At 52.2% G+C, this 20,964-nt stretch overlaps 1 protein-coding gene across 2 annotated transcripts in view; it reads right to left on the reverse strand.

Moving 5' to 3' along the window:
* SCARA5 (scavenger receptor class A member 5) overlaps positions 1–19,402 on the reverse strand; it is a 119,154-nt gene extending 99,752 nt beyond the window's left edge. The window contains exons 1-2 of one of the 2 annotated variants that reach the window (XM_081238490.1): positions 19,060–19,402; positions 15,106–15,226 (exon numbers count right to left, since the gene is read on the reverse strand). In XM_081238490.1, coding sequence (XP_081094616.1) covers positions 15,106–15,220 — 115 coding nt within the window. In that variant the 5' untranslated portion in view covers positions 15,221–15,226; positions 19,060–19,402. Of the gene's footprint in view, positions 1–15,105; positions 15,282–19,059 lie in introns of both variants that reach the window. The other variant, XM_081238491.1, reaches the window with a different exon arrangement.
* Positions 19,403–20,964: the final 1,562 nt, after the last annotated feature.

Below are 20,964 nucleotides of genomic sequence, written 5' to 3' on the forward strand. Positions count from 1 at the left end.
TGAGTCTGGAAGCAGGTCCTCCAGCCAAATCAAGCCTTCAGATGACTACACCCTGGCTGAGATCTTGGCAGCAGTCTCATGAGAGACCCTGAGCCAGAACAACCCAGCTAAGCTGCTCCCAGATTTCTGTCAGATTGGACTATATGTATATCCATATTTTCTGAGCAGAATTTTGGATCTGAAAAAATAAACAAAATCTTGGATTTCCTTGCACACCCATGGCCTCCTCAGAAACGGAGTGAGATAACAATTTTTGTTGTTTTACGCTGCTAAGGTTTGGGGTCATTTGTTACGCAGCAGTAGATAACTAATACACTATGTAGACATTGGGAAATACAAAGATAACAAGCTGTGTGAGGGAGAGATTTTGTCAGTGTCATTCACGTCCAACTTTCCAGTTCCTAAACCACTGTCTGGCACACAGCAGGCACTCAGAAAATATCTGTTGAATGAGAGATGAAGATACAATCACTGCCTTTCAGATGCTCACACCCGAGGGAAAGAAGACATATAAACTGATAACTATCACACAGGTGTGAATGAAGCAGATGTAGAGGGGCGATATGGCACAAACAAAGCCTGGCACTGCAGAGGCAGTGAGTCCTTCTGTGTTGCAGGTCATCTCAGGGTCTGCCTTGAAGAGGCAGCAACTCAGCAGGGCTTTGAAGGACAGGCTTTTGTAGATGGGCTGAAATCCGTTATCTTTCTCTCCAGCTTTATCGTCTGATTTATAGCTATTAGAAATTTGAAAACTGTGACTTGAAGAAGAAAACTTGCTTCCTCCGTGTGAGAACTGTTCTGAGGAAAGTACCAGGCCAAGCTGTTAGTTATTAAACATAGTCGTTGCTTGCAGATGTGGTCACACACAAAACCAGATCGAGGTAGAGAATGGCACCAAGAAAACAAAACAAAAACTCTTGCAAGATCTGGGAGAATCAAGGGAAAGGGTTTTCATCTTGCAGTGGCCTCCAGAAAGACGGGTGACATCTCAGACGATCAGGAAGCCAAGAGAAGGAGGCTCAAGAGGCTTGGAGAGGACAGTGACTCTAAAACGGCAAATAGGAACTAAAAAATAAGTACAAAGTGACTTGCAGACTGGGTTCCGAAGACCAGGCTGGGAGATGTTGTGTGGAACCGTGCTTGGTGATGAATGGCTAGAAGCAGTCCGATGGGTGGTTTCCCCATCTCTAAACACCCATCTACATGTAGCTGCACAATTTTCCTGTAGCTGAGTATCCCTGGGCTATTATTTTCTTTCTCATTCCACTTTTTTTTTAACTCAAATTTATGTAAGAAGGAAATTTTATATCATCCTCATAAGTGGAAAATTAGTATCTTCCTATTCCATTATTACTAATGGAATAAATAAATGGTACTTATTCCTTTAAAATAAATATCTAACTATTAAAATAACAAATTCACACCCCTATGTCACCTTGAATACCACTATCGTATATAGTCACATTCTGAGAATCACTGACTTTAGTAAAAGTAATTAAATCACAGTTCAATGCAAGTTGTGGAGAAAAAGTTGATGCTCTCCATAGAAGAAGTCACTTATAGAGAAGCAAAACCAAACCTTTTAGATGTTCAAGATTAAGAATAATCTAGAAGGTAAAATGTTAAGGATTAAGTGCCATTGAAATAACCACATCAGAACCTTGCCCTCATCTCTCATACTAACCTCATTATTCACAATTGTCGATTTCCATCTCTCCCTGCCCTGCTTGTCTAAAGGTCCTCTGAGACTCATCCATTTCCCTACGCATCAACCAGCACACAGCAGAACTGCAATAAGGTTCTTTGCAAGAACAAAGATACGTGCGACTTCCCTGGTGGCGAAGTGGTTAAGAATCCGCCTGTCAGTGCAGGGGACACAGGTTCGAGCCCTGGTCCGGGAAGATCTCACATGCCGCGGAGCAACTAAGCCCGGGTGCCACAACTACTGAGTCCACGTGCCACAACTACTGAAGCCCGCGCACCTAAAGCCCACGCTCCGCAACAAGAGAAGCCACCGCAGTGAGAAGCCGCGCACCTTAACAAAGAGCAGTCCCCGCTCGCCACAACTAGAGAAAGCCTGCACACAGCAACAAAAACCCAAGGCAGCCAAAAATTAAATAAATAAATAAATTTATAAAAAGAACAAAAGACATGTGTAAGTCATTTATTTTTGGTGCAAAGGCTAGTTCTTACAGTTGTCGTATGCAAATAGTTGACACATTTTTTGGGCTGAAAAACAAATTTCTGAGCAAAATTTTGGTCTGAAAAAATAAACAACATCTTGGCTTTCCTTATTCACCCATGACTTGGAATAGCCACTTAGTGCCCACACAGGTGAACTGTGGGAGCAATTCATTGGAACTGAATTGGCACTTAATCCTAGCTGGGCATCATCATCACGTGTGGTGCTGTTGATGCCATCCAGAGGCCTAAGCCACAACCCTGGACATTCTTGTTCTGATTCAATGATGAAATCATGCATCTATGGCATCGAGGTACCCAGTTCTGGAGTAAGGCATTTGTCATATCCAAACAATGTGAAGACACATTTTTGGAAAATCAATTAAAATCTTTCTATTATCAGAGCTTTGTTTAATTTTTTTGAACTTTGATTTCTCTTTAATAGGACACACACAAAAGGAGGTTGCCTCAAACTATTGTATTACTCCCAGAGGTTAAAATTGTGACGAGTTCCTTTTAATCATGAGAACAAGAGTACCCGCTAAAGAGCTTTTGCTAAAATACTGCTTCCTGAGGGTGGTGAAGTGCTTGGGAGCAAGGATTAACGAACAGAAAAGGAAAGTTTATCTGAAACCCACTTGGTCCCAGGCAGCTGAGCTGAGGGTGAGTCGTGAGATGGTCCCCAATGTTAGCAGGAGCCTCAGAACCTCTGGGTCTTTGTTTCCCTGTACTATATTAGGCAGGTGAGGGTCCCTGACACTCTCACAGGGGGACAAGCATGGTTTGGGGGCTCTGTGTAGACAGATCCAAAGCCTGCCTCTGGCACATATTGGCTGGGAGACAGGAGAAAGCATTCTGAGTTAGCCCTTGCATCAATTTAGCCTTTCTTTGCAAAGCTGAGTTTTCAATTTCTTAACCATAATTTGAAGGCACTTGGGGAGTTATCTGTTTGAATTTATTTTCCTTCCATTTGAAAAAATACTCACACATTGCATCTGATAAAAGTGGGTATTTACTTCTTTCCAAAGAACCTGGGTCTAAACAACCTTAAAAACAAATAAAAATAAATAAATAATAAAACAGGATGAAAGGATTCAATTGTCACCTAATTGAGTTTTACCAACAACAAACACTCGGCCATTTTTTGGTCGTTGTTGTGCTCTTTGGTCCCACAGCTCATACACAGCAGGTGGAGATAAGGGTTTATGGCTGGGAGGGACCTTGGCGCTCATCCCATGTAAGGATCTTGTTAAACCCTCCCAAGGTGACTTCATCCTCCTCACTCTGGTTACTCATCCCTCACTTTGTTCATTGTAATAGGCAGCCCCAAATAACCTCTGTCTTTGAAGCTGCCACCACTTCCTGGTTTTCAGGGAGACCTCTGTTTACTTTTCCTCAGTCAAGGGAAGAGGAGGGTGTAAGGCAGGGACATTACAGAGCAGTGTCATCTGACGTGAGTCTAAGAGGGTCCCAAACCACCAGCCGGGGTGGGGTGAGCACCAATCACCTCTGCCCTGTTGGACCACACACCTGAGTCTTCAAGGCAGACAGCCCAGTGAGGGCGCCAGACAAAGGAGACTACAGTCCTCTGCATGATCCTATGGGATCCCATTTCTAAGAAGAGGAGAGGGAGGGATGGGGGAGCTAATTCAATCTAGATGTTATGATGACCTAGGACAGTTTCTCCCAGTACTTCTAGAGATATTTTGTAACTTTCCTGCAATACTTGTTATTTTTTCCATCCCTATCTATTTCTCAAGTTACTCTGCATAAAAATTCTTGAGAACAATCAGGGGCTTGTGTGCTTATTTATCAGCAGTGGGAAGGGACCCTGGCTGGTGTGCATATAATTTTGCAGCTGGGGCTGACGGATGAAGAGAGAGAGCCAGGTGGGAGGGGTTAGAGGTCAGTCAAGGTGAGCTGGCTGGTCACTGCAACCCAGGAGGAGGGGAGAGGCCAGGGAGTCCCTGGAAGAAGCAGCAGGTCCTGGGGCTGGGGGAAGATGCCCATACTCTCACCCAACATGGGCAGTGCGTGGATGGGAAGAAATGCTGTCTCAATGCAGAGAGACTCAAAACAACAGTGGGCTCAGGGTTCGGCCTAAATAGGGGCCAAAGACCCTCCTCCTCTGGATCCCTTCCAGAAAGATTCCCAGTTCCTCTCCTGGCGCCTTGTCAGAGGAAATAAGTCATCTGATAATGTATTAGCAATGTGGAGGCCAGGGCTCAGCTATTTCCACGTTTAAATCATTACTCTTTCCAGGCTGCTAGAGCAACCTCCCGCCCACGCCTTGGTCCACCTTGGTTTGATGAATTGGTTTATCCTCGGGGCAGGAAGGGATAGGTTTAATACCCTCCGCCCCACCCCCTGTCTCACTCCCCCAAATCCCACCACCAACTGAGTTGGAAGGGCCACCTGGCTGTTTGGTTTTGAAGACAGGAAGGCTAAAGTCTCAGTCCATGCCACCTGTATGGGAGGGAGCTGGGACTGTCCCTGAAGCCTCCAGGCTCAGAAGCCTCCAGCTCTGGCCTCTGCACAGGAAGCAGTGCAGGCTGAGCCACAGGTGGGAGTTTAGCAGATCTGAGCAAAGACGATGGTCCTCAGACCCACCGAACCTCTGTCACCTGCTAAGGCCTAGAACCAACCGTTGTCAGGTATCGAGCTTCACTGGGAAATCATGGCCAATAATGGGATAGTTAATAATGAGAACGGAATTGCACCCATCAATCACATTTGTCGAGGGTCAGCTCCCAGAGAACAGGGTCTGTGATTCATCTCTGGATCCCACAGGTCCTGGCATATAGCAGATACTCAATTAACATCAGTTGGCTGTTTGTAGATAAGTGAGACTAATAAACTGAACACACATTTACTGGGCCTTCCAAGCCATTGTTTAGGCTTTGGTAATAACCATGTGTTCTAGTTTCTGTATTTGATGCTTTGATATCTTGGAGCCTTGGGATAGGAAACATCCTCCTCTCCACCACTCAGTTCACCTTTGTATCCAGGACTTGTGCTGTTTCCTTTGGTGATGGAGTTTTGCCCCTCCAAGAGAGGTTCATGATCTCCTAGGACCTAAACTAGATACAAAGAACTTTGGGGCTTTGAAAACTTACCTAGAAATAGAGTAGCTAGAACAACCATTTTTATATTCCTGGTCACAAACAGAACACTTTACCAGGAGGGCCTTTCTCAGAGGGCAGGGAAAGGACACACCCAACAAGCTGAGGGTCCTGGGGCTGCCCTGGGCGTCCCGAGGTAGGCAGGCTTTTCTTACTTCCACCCACTGGCAAGACAACGCCCTTTTCACCTTCAGTCTGTCAGCACCCAGGGACCAACCCCCGCCCCCGCCCCCAATCCCCATAAACCTACATGTGAAAGGCAGCTCCCCCTGGACACACTGGAAATGCTTAGAATACTTAAGATGTCATATTTACATTTTAATAGATGTCCTTAGGTCAGGTTGGGAGATCATCATAGCTCCAGAGGGAAGAAAGGAATTCCTACATAATATACTGAGGTCAGAATGGGACCAGAGAACCAAGATGCCCAGATAGAACTTGCCGAGCAAAGGGACAAGATCAAGCTCACTGTTACCCATGCACAAACTATGAGATCATTTTCAAACAGAGACACTGTGAAGAGTGAATAGTGCTCTATGAATCAACACGCAGGGAGAGCCGAGCGCCATAAACCAAACGGTTCCTGTGAGCTTCAGACAGCACACTTGTCCCAGTCTCCCCTGCCCTCTTAATCCTTTTCAATCTGCCTCTCCCAACCTGATGGCTGTCATCTGCCGCCTTCGGGTCTCTGGTACATTTTATCTTCCCAGTCTCTCCTCCATCAATTGGAGAAACTCACCCACACGGAGTGTCAGGAGAGAGGGCCAGCAGCCAGCCCCTCCTTGTAGCCCCCTCTCTTACCAGGACGTCCTAAACACATGGCTTCTTCTGCCCGCTATGAACATCTTGGGTTATCTTGACTTGAACTCAATCTCAAGCCAGAGAGCAGGAGGTAGGGAGGTACCAGGGAGCAGGTGGGCTTCAGGGCACCGTGCGGAAGGCTGGAACCATCACGGGCCCCCATCGGCTCTGTGGCTGGGCCTTAGGTTAACCAGCATCTGCGTCTGCAGGGCAGGTTCCCAGCCAGTCCTACCCTGCTGGGCTCCCTCTTCATGGCCGTGTTTATATCTTCCGAAACCTACTGCTGAGCTCTGCATATGCCGTTTAGACTCCAGCCCAGAAGCCGCAGGAGATGGTGGGGGGAAAGGGGTGGATGATGGGGAGAGAGGGGCCTTTCTCTGACCTAATGTCTGTAGAGGATAGCGTCCCAGGCTTCCCTCTGAAGCCATGTAAGACCCTGTCCTTGTGCTCTCGTCCAAACCTATTTGGGTTTATATCTATTTCCTCTTAGAATAATTCGCTCCATCTCTCTCCTGCAACAGAGCCATTTATTCCCACGGCCCCGTCCTAGCTTTGTCATTGCCCAGGATGTCTCCACCTCTGAAACCTGAAACGCCAAGAATCCACTCTCAGCCCCTCACCACCAGCAGCCTAGCTCCTGAAAGGCCAGGGTCTCCGAGTCCTGGAACCGCAGTGAACAGGGTGAGCTACGCTGAGGGGCGGGGCTTAAGGACCAGGCAGATGTGGGTTTGAATCCAGGCTCTGCCTCTGACTACATGGGGGACCTTGGGCAATTTGCGTCACCTGAGATGTTACCTTCTCATCGACAAACTGGGAATAATAATATGTCCTGAGGTGTTTTTTTAATTTACCTTCATTATTTTTTGTATTGGAGTATAATTGCTTTGCAATGTTGTGTTAGTTTCTGCTGTACCACGAAGTGAATCAGCTATATGTATACATATATCCCTTCCCTCTTGGGCCTCCCTCCCATCCCTGCCCCCCACCATCCCACCCATCTAGGTCATCACAGAGCACCGAGCTGAGCTCCCTGTGCTTTGGAGACAATGTATTGAAGCCCTGAGCACAGCCTGGTGCTCCATCAAGGGGAACCATTGTATCATGATCGCTTGTATGTATCACATCGTATCATCACCGCTACAGGACCCCTGCCCCCTTCCCACCACCTCCCTTGGCCTCCCCCGATCTCCCTGCCCCCACAAGAGCCAAAATGATCTCCAGAGCTCCTGGAGCTCCAGGACAAGGCCCCCCTCCCCTGGCCCACACACCATGGTTGGGAAGGGAGCACTGGTACCCTAGGGCTGTGTGCTCCTGGCAAGACCCCTATCACCAACACTCAGGCTTGCCAGCAGTTCTGCCCTGAGACCAGCACCCCAACCTCACTGAGTCCTCCATCCTGACTTCTCTCAGCCCCACAGAAGCCCCAGGGCTCCCCATCACCCACCATAATCCCCAGACAGCCTTGTTTCTTCTCCTTTGACATCTCCCTCCCCATCTGCTGAAACCTTCTCACTGTGGCCCAAGATGTCCCAGCCAGTCAACCAAAAAACCTTGATTTCCCCAACCTCTGCTCGAACATTTCCTTTTCTTTCTTCTTCTAACTGAACCCTGCTTCCCTTGTCTTCTCAAGTATGGATTTCTCTCTCCCACATTCATGCAACTGACCTAAGGGTGCGGTAGGTGGCTTTCTTTGCTCCTCGTTACTTCCAGAACCTTCTCTCTCTTCTCCATAAAAATCCCAGCTCTCACATCACATGACTGTACACTTCTCCTTGCGCTAAGGGACACCTGCTCTCCTCCCCATCTCCGCGCTCACTGTCGTTCTCTCTCAATCTCCAGTTCTGACTCTTCCTTACCTTCCCTCTCCTAATGGCACGTCCTCCCTGATGCACTCGAAATGTGGGCAAAAATGAGACGGGCTCGGAATGCAAAATACACACCAGATTTTGAAGGCTCAGCCCGAGTAAAAATGTATAAATATCTCCATCACTTTTACAGTGATCACAAATCAAATGGATACTATTTTGGATATACTGGATTAAATCAAATATATCCCTGTATTTAAATTCGGTTCGTCTGTGTCTCTCCCGTTTTGTGTGGCTACTAGAACGTTTAACATTGCACATGTGGCTCACATGACATTTTGATTGGCTCTACCAATCATCAAGGCCCTTTCTTAATCCCAATTTCACGCGTCCCAGGTGAGAGCTACCTCTCAGGTTTTCCTGGTGCCCTCCGTCCAGAACGCCAAGTCGGCATTCCCTGACCTCACCAGGACCTCCTAACCATGGACCCCACTGTCTTTCCACCACCCTTCCCGTCTCCCATCCAGCCTTCCCTTCTTGTCCGACTTGCGTTCCATGATTTACGCTATCCACTCTCTCCCACAGCCTCCCCTCTCTCGTCCCTCTCTGGCGTCCTCTCACTCACTGGGCAGCGCTCTGACCCTGGTTAAACCTAACGCTGCAACTGCACTGCATCCACAGAGCGGAGCATGGCCGGGAAGGGAAGGACATGCCTCCACGCTCCTGACTTTTCAGGAGAACTTCCTTCCTTCCCAAGGCAGACTGCGGACCTCTCCCCTCTAAACGGCACTTCCATTTGAAAATGAATCACATTATAATGCGGGGTCTGTGTCTTCTGGGGACTTGAAGCCCCTTGAGGGCAGGAACCAAGACCTTTTATTGCTGCACTCACCAGCAGCACCGTAAAACCCTGTCCTCTTTGGATGAAGGAGGTCCCAGTTCCCTGTGTGGACGCAGGTGCCCGGGGCGAGTGAGGCTGTCTGTAGTCTGCACCAAACGCCACCCTCCACCAGGAACGATGAAATGCACCCCTCGACTCTTCTGGTAGCCAGCCTCAGGGATCTACTGTCTCTGATGGGGGTCCAGGGGTGGACAGGCCCACACCTGCCACCGAGCCAGGTGCCCTCAGGACCCAGAATATTTCTTACAGATCCTATTGTACTCTTTGGGGATTAGGACTAAAAGAACTTGCTTGGTTTCCTCTAGTCTTCACAAGGAAGCCCACTAACCAAAACTCTGCCTTCTTTAGCAGAAGGAGGAACCAGCCTTAAAACACCGTCCAGGGGCTTCCCTGGTGGCACAGTGGTTAGGAATCCACCTGCCAATGCAGGGGACACGGGTTCGAGCCCTGGTCCGGGAAGATCCCACATGCTGTGGAGCAACTAAGCCCGTGTGCCACAAGTACTGAGCCTGCGCTCTAGAGCCCGCTAGCCACGACTACTGAAGCCCGTGCGCATGGAGCCCGTGCTCCGCAGCAAGAGAAGCCACCGCAATGAGAAGCTCACGCACCACAATGAAGAGCAGCCCCTGCTCACCGCAACTAGAGGAAGCCTGCATGCAGCAACGAAGACCCAACGCAGCCAAAAATTAATTAATAAATTAAGAAACAAACACTGTCCAGGCCAGGGGTCTCTGAGAAGTGGCGTGGGTGCTTCCTGGGAGACCCTGCGTGGCAGCAACTCTCCCTGACCTCCCTGTCTCGCCCTGTCCTTCTCCAGTTCCCCAACATGTGCAGGGGACTCCCCAAAGGGCAGGGAGGTGAAATAAGTGTGTATCGAGGGTGCACTGTGTCCAAGGTGCTCGACTTGGGTTCTATCATGTGATTCCCCCACGGGTCCTGTGAGTTGAATAACATTATTCCCATTTTGCAGATGGGAACACTGAGGATGAGAGGGTCAGGGCCCCAGTGAAACAGATGGCCCACTTAAATTAGGAAATGTCATAGAATTTAATAAAGGGAATATATGCAAAGGTGTGGCCAGGGTGTAAGATGCCCACAAGGGCCAGAGTGGTGTCCTTGGACTGTAGCCACCTCGGTTACAAAGCCCAGGAGGGGAGCAGTTACTGGAGCCTAGAAGGAGAAAGCCCGAGTGGAGAGGGTGGCTTACCAGGGGCTGTGACCTCGGGTGGAAGGACACAGGGGCCCAAGGTGACCCCACAGGGCAGGAGCTGGGGATAAACACACAACCTCCCATCTTCCATCCTCCCCGTCCTGCCAGGGCGGCTCCCCACAAGGCGGAGAGCGGCGTGTGGCAGCGGGTGGGAATGGAGGGGCAACAGAAGACACCCCGCGCCGAGCCCAGACCTGCCAAAGTTCAACATCTTGGAACCTCCCTGGGCTGTCCCCCCTCTTGTGGAGGGACAGTCCCTGGGGCCCAAGAGATCCAGGGTCCTTCCTGGCCACCAGCCCCCAGTGAGCTGGGGGAGCTGAGTGCACCATGGCATCGCATGAGTTAACATCGCTGCTGTTCTCCTGCTCCAGTGCCGGATTCTCCAACCTGTAGAGGGCTGGACCCTCCCAGGAAATCCACTCCCACCCTTGGGCAGCTGCCCGGCAGCCCTCAGCTACGCCAGATGAACCAGGGAGATGTGATGGATGAGAAAGTAGATGTGGGGGCTCCCTTAGGAGAATAATTTAATTTTATGGGGCAGGGACGCAGGAGTGGGGAGCTCGGGCCCTAAACTCAGCAAGCGGCCTGGCTTGCAGGCGTTGGGCGCGGCCAGGAGCATGTGTAACTCATTACCTCTGCGAGCCTCCCATTTGCGGCCGATGGATGATGCTGGGAGCGCGGTGCAGGGCCCGAGGCCACGGGGTGAGCGTGACTGCAATATTTTTCTGACACTAACACCTCTCTCTGGCCCTTGGAGAGAGGGCCGTGGAGGAGCCAGGCCCGGCTGAACACCACCCACGCCCAGCCCTCGGCGGCGGGAAGAGAAAGGCAGGACCAGGGAGGGGAGGGGGAGGGGGAGGGGGAGGGGAAGGGGAAGGGGAGGCACAGAGGAGGTGGGGTGAGGAGGGCTCGCGGGCCCAGACAGCCCCTGTGTGGGTTTCTGCTCCAAGGGAGGTGTAGGTGGGCCCTGAGGTCAGCGGGGGCTTGGCTGGAAGACCTTGGAGGTCGCGTTCTGCCGTGAGCCCACCCACAAATTCCAGCCACACAGGTGGAGCCCATGCTCTTGCCCCGCTGGAGGCTGGCAGGTGAGGAGGGCGTCTTCCCATCCACAGCGGGGCTCTGACACAGGAAGGAGGCGGCGGGGTCCTGAGAGGTGGCCCGGCCACGGGGTGCAGAGGATGGAGAGGTCCAGAAGGTGTCACCGTGGAGCAGGGGTGAGAGGGAGAGAGCCTGGAAGGATGTGGGTGGCACCATGGGGGAGAGGGGCAAGGTGGCCTGTCATGGCGGCGCCTACCGGCCCCTCAGCTTCCTTCTCACCTGGTGCGTGAACAGAGGGGAAGGGATGGGGCCAGGGACCTGTAAAGAACGCCGCGTTCACACCCTGTCTTTAAAGACCCACCTGCGTTAACGCCTGAGTCATACCTCAGTATCTAGGCTGCAGTTTTGCAGCTTTGCTCCCCCCCGATCCCAAGATCCCCGGGGCCAAGAGGAGGCACCCCCTCGCCTCCCATCTCCCTGCTTTCAAGGGGGAAATCCTGGGAGGGACTTGGAGCCCCTACAAGGCCTAGCAGACGACACTGCTTTCATTTACTCAAGGCCTGGAGTCGGGGGTGGGGGCGGCTGGCAGGGTCCCCACCTCCGTCCACCTCTGTTTTCCCATCAACGTCCCTCCGCCCCTACCAGCCCCACCCCGTCCTCCCTCTCCTGTGACTCTGCAGAGGTGAGGATCAAAGCAGCAAAGTGCGGGGGAACAGGTCAAATCTGGCTTGCATTTTCCCAAGTCGGAGCTCACCATTTTCCTCTTAGAAATGAGAGGGAAGGGGAAAAAAAAAATCAAACCAGAGACCTAGGAGCCTTTAGGTGGTGATTTCATCTCAACACTGCAGTCTTTCTGGGGTCTTCACGGCCGCCCCTCCACCCCCGGCCCCATGTCTGGCATCCAGGAATGAAGTGTGGAGGAGACCCAGACGATGTGGAAATCAGGTTTAGAATTTATTTGTTCTGCCACCTTTAGATTTCAAGGACCCCTGTGTTTGCTCAGCCATTAGTCTGTTCATTCAGTTATTCAACAAATATTGATACTTGTGAGCACCTGCTGTGCATCAGGCTGGGAGACACTGATGAACAAAACAGAGATGCCTGCCCTGGTCCAGCCTATGTTCTTCCCATGAGGAACAGAGGGTAAAGGATAAACATGATAAATAAGAAAATGATAGAGTGTGTTGAGGAGACTAGGACTAGGTGAAAAAGGAAAACGAGAAGCAGGGAAATGGGTGTGCAGGGGAGGACAGGAACCCCTGACACAGAGGTGAGATTTGAGCAAAGACCAGAAGGAGGTGAGGGGGACGCCTGGAGGGTCTGGGGGCAGCGTGTGTCGGGTAGAGCGTGCCAGCAGGTCCACTGTGAGGGCCAGAGGCTCCTTGGCCACGGTCAGTGCCTGGGTTTTTATTCCCTTCAACGTGGGAGCCTTTGCTGGGCTTTGCTCCAACTTAGGTTTTAAAAGGACCACACTGCAAGTACAACATCCAAGTCTGTTTCTGTGCACAGAATTTTAGGACTGGATGGGAGCTCAGAGACACCCCCTCTGCCCCTGTGGAACACTGAGATGGAGACACTGAGACCCAGAGAGGGGACGTGTCCGTCAGGTCACGTGCCCCAGGGGGGCTGGGGACAGGGGAGGGAAGAGTCAGCATCCAGCCTACATCTTCCGACCTCTGCTGTCCACACTTCATGGGGGTGCTGTGGCTCAGGTGACCCCTGGGACACTTGCTGGCCTGGTTCTAAAACTGCCCTCTGACCAGATCTCCCCATGGCTGGGGTTACTGTTATTTTTCAGTCCTTCTGGTCCAAATGGCCTTCTTTAAAATCTCAGGTTCAGAAAAGGGGAGGTAAGATGAGGTCAAGAGAAGGGGGAACCATGGCCCAATGACACTCCCCAGGCCTCTCCCCACCCCTGGGGTCCCCCTGCCATTCCCTTCCCCACTGGCACCCCAGGATGGCCCTGGTGGTCCTGCAATTACCTCCCTGAGCTGTACCCCAGTTCTTTCCTGCCAAATCAGGCCTCTTTACTGATGGGCCAGTGGGGAGAGAGGCTGGATGAACGATGTGAAGGCCAGCTTGGCTTTGCTGATGTACTGATGGGGAAAAGCTGAGCACTGGTAGTGATCCAGCTCCCTGGGAGTGGGGGGGGGGCTTCCTCTCTTCCCAGGTGTCATTAACTTAACAGAAACACTGGCCTGTCTGGTGCAACTCAGCTGGTAATACCTTTCCCCAACTACCTCTTTTACAAAATTGTATTCAGTCTTTAAGGCCTTTATCAGAAAGGCTTCGCCCTGCTTGACTTGAATAATCACACATATTTTTACCTCCTTTACATGGTGGGTAATTGTCCCCATGCCAGTCCCTCCCACTGGGGTCAGAAGCTCTTGGAGGGCAAGGATGGTTTCATTTCTCTCTGGAGCATCTCTGGCACCTAACCCATAGCTTGACACATTGTGGGTCCTCAAAATGTGGTTGTGGGCTGGAATTCAGAGGAAGGGCTCTGATGGTGGGTAGTTTACTAGGGCAGGTGACGAGCCCAAATCTCCTGTCTCCTCTCCCTCCTGAGACAATCCCTAATCCCTGCCTTTCTGAGCCACCCAACTTCCCTTCCTACACTCAGCACCTCATGGGAGGAAAGATGGGGTTGAATGAGGGGGAGTCATTTCTAATTTTGAGTAATTTCAAGACAAAGGCAGTTGGCAGAGTGGAGCACAATGAAACATGGTGCTTGAGAAGAAGGTTGAATAAAGGCATCTGGGATGGTTAATTTTATATGTCAACTTGGTTGGCCATAGGGTAACCAGATTAAACATCATTTCTGGGTGTCCATGAGGCTGTTCCAGATGAGATTAGCTTTTAAATTGGTGGAATCAGTAGAGCAGATTGTCCTCCCCCGTGTGGGTGGGTCTCATCTAATCAGTTGAGGGCCTGAGTAGCACAGAAGGTGGGGGAATTCACTTTTTGCTTCCTGCCTGACTGCTGGAGCTGGGACATATCAGCTCATCCTCTCCGGCCCTCAGACGGTGATCTACACCATTGGCTTCTCTGGTTCTCAGGCCTTCTGACTCGGACTGAACTATACCACCAGCTTCCCTGGGTCTCCACTCTACAGACAGCAGATCGTGGGACTTCTCAGCCTCCATAACCACGTGAGTCAATTCCTCATAATCAGTCTCTTTGTGTGTGTAGACATCCTCGTGCTTCTGTTTCTCTGGAGAACCCTAAGACAGCCTGTTTCCATCTCATTGACCATAAGTTTTTACAAAACTCTCCTGTGAGTTTCCTTCTACTCATCTTTGAAATGGGGATGAAGCTCTCATCTCCTATACTCACTGCATGGAGGAGTGTACTCTTTCAGGCAATAAGCATTTATTAAGCCTACTTACAAGTATCGAGCTCTGTGCTGGATGCACAGGAGTTGGCTGTTAGCAAGGTGTTCTGAGCTCCTCTAGAGGAAACTGCATCCGTTGAATCTCCAGAGTTTTAGCAAATAACCAGCCCCCAAAGATGCAGTGAGGTCTGGGTCACTAGGATGGGGCCCCTTCCTGTGCCATGACCTGAGGCCTCAGGCCCAGGGGAGGATGAGCACCTGGAGAGGTGCGTTCCCTCCTTGCAAACGCTTTAGGAAGTGCGCTGGAGGTTCATCACCCAAGAGGGTCTGGGCTTCTTGGTTCCGTTGCCTTTTGCATGACCCCAGCCTCACCCAGAGGAGAGGATGGCAGAGAGGCAAAAGGATTGCCCTAGGCGTCAGGAGACTCAGTGCTGGGGCCCCTCTATGACCGACGAGCTGTGTGATGCTTAATGCTTTTCTCAGTTTCCGCTAGCTCATCTGTAAAATGCGTCTCATCTTGCTGGTCACACAGGTGTGTTGAGATGCATGAATGAGAAAACACACAGAAAAGACCCTTCCGAGCACGCATTTCAACCTATGCAGTATTGTGTGTGTGAGTGGGGGGGGGGTCACCAGCACCCTGGGGCAATGCCAGGATCGGGTGGAGGGGGCAGGGCTGATCTTGCGCCTAAGACCGAGCCAGAGGCACTCACCGTCCTCACACAGGTTCAGCTTGGACAGGCTCCTGCCATCAAAGGGCTCCTCAAAGATGGAGCCAGAGTCGCGGTCGCTCACGGTGGCGTGCAGGTACATGGCTTTGTTCTCCATAGCGTCCTGCAGCAGCAGCAGGAGAGGAAGGCAGGACACGGGGGGAGAGAAAGAACATCAGCTGTAGGTGGAGACACAAATGAGTGGTGACCCTGAGCCTGAACACTGGGAAACTCCCTCATCAGCAGGCATCAGCCACCGGATCCTTAGGACCCCAATTCCCCCTCCTCCACTTCCTTGGCTTGGGGAGGCCAAGGCCCTTTGGACCTTTCTGACCATGGGATCCGTCCCCTCCCTTTCATAGGTCTTGGTGGGGCTGGAGCCCTGTGCTGGGGGGCACCAAGGGCCATGCTGGGTGGGGCTGGGAGAAGCCAACCCTCTTGACCCAAGCAGAGGAGTTTCCAAGATTCTGGAGCCCTGGACACACCAGGGAGACTTGGGCTTCTGCTCTGTGTTGGAAATGGAGGGAAACTAGACATAAAATGGGGTACAGAGACCACCAGCCAACACAGCTAAGACCACAACTGCTCCCAAACCTGGCTGGGCTGGCATGGTCGGAAGGGCTGGGTTCAGGGGACCAGAGCAGGGATTCACCCCCATGGGAGCCCAAGGGGCAGGTGGCCTCGGTGAGGTCCCCCGGACACTAAGGTCTTAGGGCAGCCTTAGACTGGGGAGGGCCCTGGTGTCCGATGGCCTCCTGAGGCTGGATTGCTGGGGCTTGGGTGGGGGGGCCCATGGAATTTCAAGAATGTCCCATCAACATGGGGAAATGCTGTGTATGCTATTTGAAATGAACCAGCCCTGTTTGCACAACTGTGCACAATGTGATCCCATTTTGTAATATCTACACATGTCCCAAGTACGTGACAGGAAAGATGATATTCAGAGATGTTCTGGGTTTCCCTGGGTGAGGCATGTATTACAGGACTCTGGTTGGGATTGTGGGGATTTGTGCTTATTTTTGTTTGCTGGATTTTCTGGGGTTTCTATGATACGTTTGCATTCTTTGTGTAATAAGAAGAAATCATTTGTGGAGCCAGATCACAAAGTATTTATTTACATAAAATACTCAGTATCCTTTTCCCACATATACACTCGGTGATGTTGCAAATGACTCTCCACTTTCTGCTCAGTTCCAGCCATTGATTTATGTTGACTTTCGGTTCTGATGCTCTTTGACTATCTGGATATTGAACCCCCAAATTCGCTTTTAAAAAGTGAATTCTGTGGAAGATAAAAGCCCCCCCGGGGAGGATGGGTGGGTCCCAGGCCCAGCGTGAAGCTAACTCAGCCCTGAGGCCCAGAGAGCCTAGCCAGGCGTCTACCGCTGTGAGAAGGGGACGGGGCCTGGCAGGTGGCAGTGGGGGGACAGTGGCCACTGACTGAAGGGAAAGGAGGCACCCACCCTGTTCCGATAAATAGGGACAATGGCCAGACTCCCTTGCCAGGCACAGCAAACACAAATCCCCTATTTTCACACCCTGACTTTTCTCTCCAGAGACCTCTGACCTCAGGGCTGAGAAGAGGCCAGAGCTGACCCGTTGCCATCCACCTGTCCTTCCGCTGGCCCGGAAGGGATGGCTGGGGCTTCTGTTCTTGACTTCATGCCGTCTGCCCCACACACATGGTCACACATGCACACACACACACGCAGGCACACACACACTCAGGGTGTTCCAGGCCCTGTGGGCCTTTCCTCCAGCCAGTGGGAGGGAAGGGTGGAGAGGAGCCCGCAGCCCTGCCAGCATCTCTCTTCCCTGCCCTCCGGGATTCCTGGAGAGACGGCTCCCAGCCCCGCTTCTCCAGGCTGCAGTTGTGTCCAGTTTGCGAGTCCCCTGATGCTGGCCCTCCGTCTAAGTCCTCCACCCAGGGAGGGCCTCTAGGTGCGGCCGTGGGCAGCTCCACTGCTGCTAAGCTACAGGGGACCCTCCCTCGTTTCACAAGCGCTCGCGCGGCACCCCGCCCTCTGGCCTCAGTCCTGGGGAGCTGCAAAGCAGGAGGCCGGTGTCTCCTCTGAGAGAGAGAACCCTCTCTCTGCCAAAGGCAACAGCAGCTGCCGTCCAGAGCCCGTGGGGTCTCCGAGAACCAGGGGTGGAGGTGTGGAGCCGGGCTTGGACCAGCTTCCCTCTCTGCCCATCAGCTCCTGGATCAGAGCTAGAATGCGCAGCGCATTATCTGGAGTGTGTCTGTAGGGCGGCCCCTCCCCTGCCCCTCCGGACCCCTCAGCTGGTGGAGCCCTGGGGACCCTGCTGGGAAAGGGGCTGAGCTGGAGGCCAGATGCCGCGCCATGAGATTGGCAGTGCTCAGCCGGCGCTGCTAATGTTTGCTACTTGGGAATGAAACCTAAGAATGTTCTGTCTGCCCCAGGTTTTATCTGGGGCTGCTTTTCTTTCTTGGGGAATGGGGGTCAGGAATTTGGACCTTCCCAGTGTTGGTCTTATAGCCTTTGGGCCAAGCCTGTGCAACTAATTGCCAAGTGCAGTGACGACACAGCAATACCTCCCAGCCCCGCACCCGTGTGCGTGCAGCCCCCGCAGTACAGACCCTTTGCCTTTGGGACCTCTCTGCTTCCCAGGAGCCCTGTGAGGGAGGCAGGTGGCATCGGTCTGTCATATTCCCATTCTAAAGATAAGCCAACCGAGGCCCAGAGGGGAAGAACCGATGGGTGTCAGAGAGGGTGAGGCTTCCCACCCAGGGCACTGGCTTAGCGCGAAGTTGCTCTGTCCAGGAAGCATGTGGCAGTCCCTTTTGGTGGCCCCCTTTCGGGCCCAAAGTGATGCAGTGAAGAGGGCCAGGTTAGGTGACCTGGAGCCAAGAGAGCTGGAAGGGAGAGGACCAGAGCCACAGAAACACGGGCAGGGTGGAGACACCAAAGGGACCTGTGGGGAGTGCGGGCTCAGAGGACACGGGGTCCCATCCCGGCTCCACTTCTTGTCCCTGGGGAACTTGGCCCAATCAGCTGAGCTCGCTCAGCCTCAGGCCATCACCTCTGTGACAGGAAGAACACATCTGCTAGCCACCTGGTCCCAGTGAGCCTCGTGTGGGACAGGGCATGTGGGAGGGCTGTATGGACAGGGCCATGCAAGGTGTCGGTGGTGGAGTCTGGTGAGAACCAACAGCCCCTCAGCATCTTCTGATCCTGCCAAGCAGCCAGGTACAGGGGTCCCTGGTCTCCTGAGGCCACCCTCCTGCCTAGCCAATCCCAGAAACAATGCCATCTGGATCCCTTTGCGAAAGGCAATCACGAATGCAGACCAGAGCTGAGAGCTGGAGCCTGGTGCTCCAAGTACCCCTCTGGGCAGCAGCAGGACACAATCAATTCTTCCTGCTGAGGGGGTGGCCCCAGCCTTGCTGGGTTCCAGCGTCTAACTCTACAGGGCCCGTAACTCATCAGAACTAAATAGAGAGCACCCTGAATGTGGCCCTCTCTGGAGACAGAATTGCTAAGTCGGTTTTAAGCCCTTTCCTCCTCTAACGGTACTTAGTTCACCTAAATCATAACCCAGAGCTGGAGAGGCACAGATGGTTTATAAATAAGCTCTGCCTTCATACGCTCCACCACTGGACACACCTGCAGGCACGCACACACACATAAAGGGACTGTCACCTGTCCCATCTGCTCCCTGAAGAGGCTCTGGAGCTGTGACATGAGCCTGGAAGAGTTGCCACTAAAGCAATCGCTTCCTCTGGCTCCCAAATGCAGGCTCACACCCACCAGCCCAGGCAGCTGGATGAGGGCCCAGCAGATCCCCCAGGCTGACAGCTAGGACTTTCCCACCCAGCAGTAGCACCTCCACGCTCCACGTCCTGGGGATGCTCAAACCCAGCGCCCTGTGACCCCTGGCTGCCTTTAGGAAGCTATGCCCAGGTGCTAGGACAGAGTCAGCACCAAGACTCACCTGAGGGCCCCCAGTGGGCTGCAGCGACCGTCCCCTCAGTTCCTGGCATTTGCCATGGTGGCTGGAGAGCTGGCTGCTACCACCCCCCCGAGACCCAGGCAGCCCCGCAGAGCTCGTTCCCACTGCCAGCCAAATCCAGATGGAGTCATAGAAAGAGGCTGCACCGTGCCCAGGGTCTCGGGGGTCACTTCTCCAGGAGGATCAGGTCAGGAGGCCAGACTCAACCTTGTGCCCAAGTGGGAGTCCCTGTCTTGGTGCCCCGCCTCGGTCAGCCTTGGGCAGCGCTCGGGAGGTGTTCTGTGGAGGCACCAGCGGCTCTGCGAGGTACTGTCTGAGCTGTGGACTGCAGCTGCTCTGGCCGCCGGGCTTTATAAAGTTCTTGGAGCAGTTGCGAGGCTCCTATGGGGTCTGGAACGCGTCTCCCTCTGGTGGCCAATCTGGGCATTACAGCCCCACGCAGGAACACCCGCTGGATCCGGAGCAGCCTCGGTCTTGGGGACTCCACCCGCTTGTTCTAAAGGCCCTGCTCAAGGTATTTTTGGAACGCTTCTAGTGGAATGGCAGCTAGACCTGGCTTATGAGCCGCGCAAGAAAACCAGCCTTGTAAATTTATTCATAGGACGGAATTGGCATTGCTCGGTTCATTCACCGAACTTAGCTTAGAATTACTTTCTGTGTTTTCCTGGAGTCACATCCACCCGTAAAGGACACAGATTGCCTGATTCAGAAGAGGGTTCTGGGAGTGCTGAAGGCACTTCCCAAAGTCAAGTTCAATGCAACTCAGTAAGGAAGGCAGCATTTCTGGAGCATTGACACTGCGCAAAGGTCGGGATACAGAGGTGAGTGAGAGGACCCCGCCGGCCGCAGGGGGTTTCAGTCCAGGCTGAGAAGTGGGCTTGGGCACTGATAACTGTAAACCTAGTGTAAACCTAAGCATAACTGATGACGTGTAAAAAAGGAGATTTCACCAAAATGTTAAGGGGGTAATTACCTTCCGGTTGAGGTGGTGATGGCAGAGGCATCAGGGAAATTCCAAAAATAGTCTGAACCAAGGCACATGGTCAGTTTATGCGTACGCCGTCCTACCCCCCACTGCCTGGGGGACACAGCTCTGAGGTGGCATTCACGAACACGCTCGTGTTTATTGTTTACGAGCTCAGCCTCAACCCCTGAGGGTCAGACCTCGTACAGGAGAGTAGTTTGCCGAGGCTCAGCTCTCCCCACTGTGCAGCCAGCAAACCACAGCTGAGTCACAAATGTCTTGGTCATTTGCAGTGACTGCGCCTTCTGACCGGCCCTGGCAGGCAGCTACAATGTGAGGCTCCGAGGCTCCGTTTTACAGGAAAAAAACCCAGTAATTATATCATAAGGATGATGATAATAATAATAATTGGAGAAGGAAGAGGAAGGAGGAGGGGAGGGGAGGGGAGGGGGGAGGAAGAGGTGAGAAAAAAACACTTCATAATATATACGCTGTGCTAGGCAATTCCAAGTGCTTTTCATATATTAACTCATTCAACCTTGACAATAGCCCTATGAGGTAGGTACTGCTATTATTCCCACTTTATTGAGACAGAAGAGCTAAGCAATATGTCCAAGGTCAAGCAGCCTGTAAGTGGCGGAGCTAGATTCCACTCCAGGCACTTTGACTGTAGTCTGTGCCCCGAACAACTCCCCTAACTGCCTCTGATGAAAAAAAGTGTGTTTTAGTCACCCATCAAGTCACCAATATTCCTGGGAATGTAATCTTACAAATAGCAGGAAATGTGCTCAAAATGTTATGTCCAGGGATCTCATGATGGAGATGTATATATTAGCAATAAATGCCATGGTTGGTGAGAACCTGGTGATGTAGTACTTATGTGAAACAAGGCTTTTTTTAATTTTTGAAGTATAGCTGATTTA

This window comes from Mesoplodon bidens (genome assembly GCF_964165515.1).
Source record: "Mesoplodon bidens genome assembly, chromosome: 6".
Lineage (NCBI taxonomy): Eukaryota > Metazoa > Chordata > Mammalia > Artiodactyla > Ziphiidae > Mesoplodon > Mesoplodon bidens.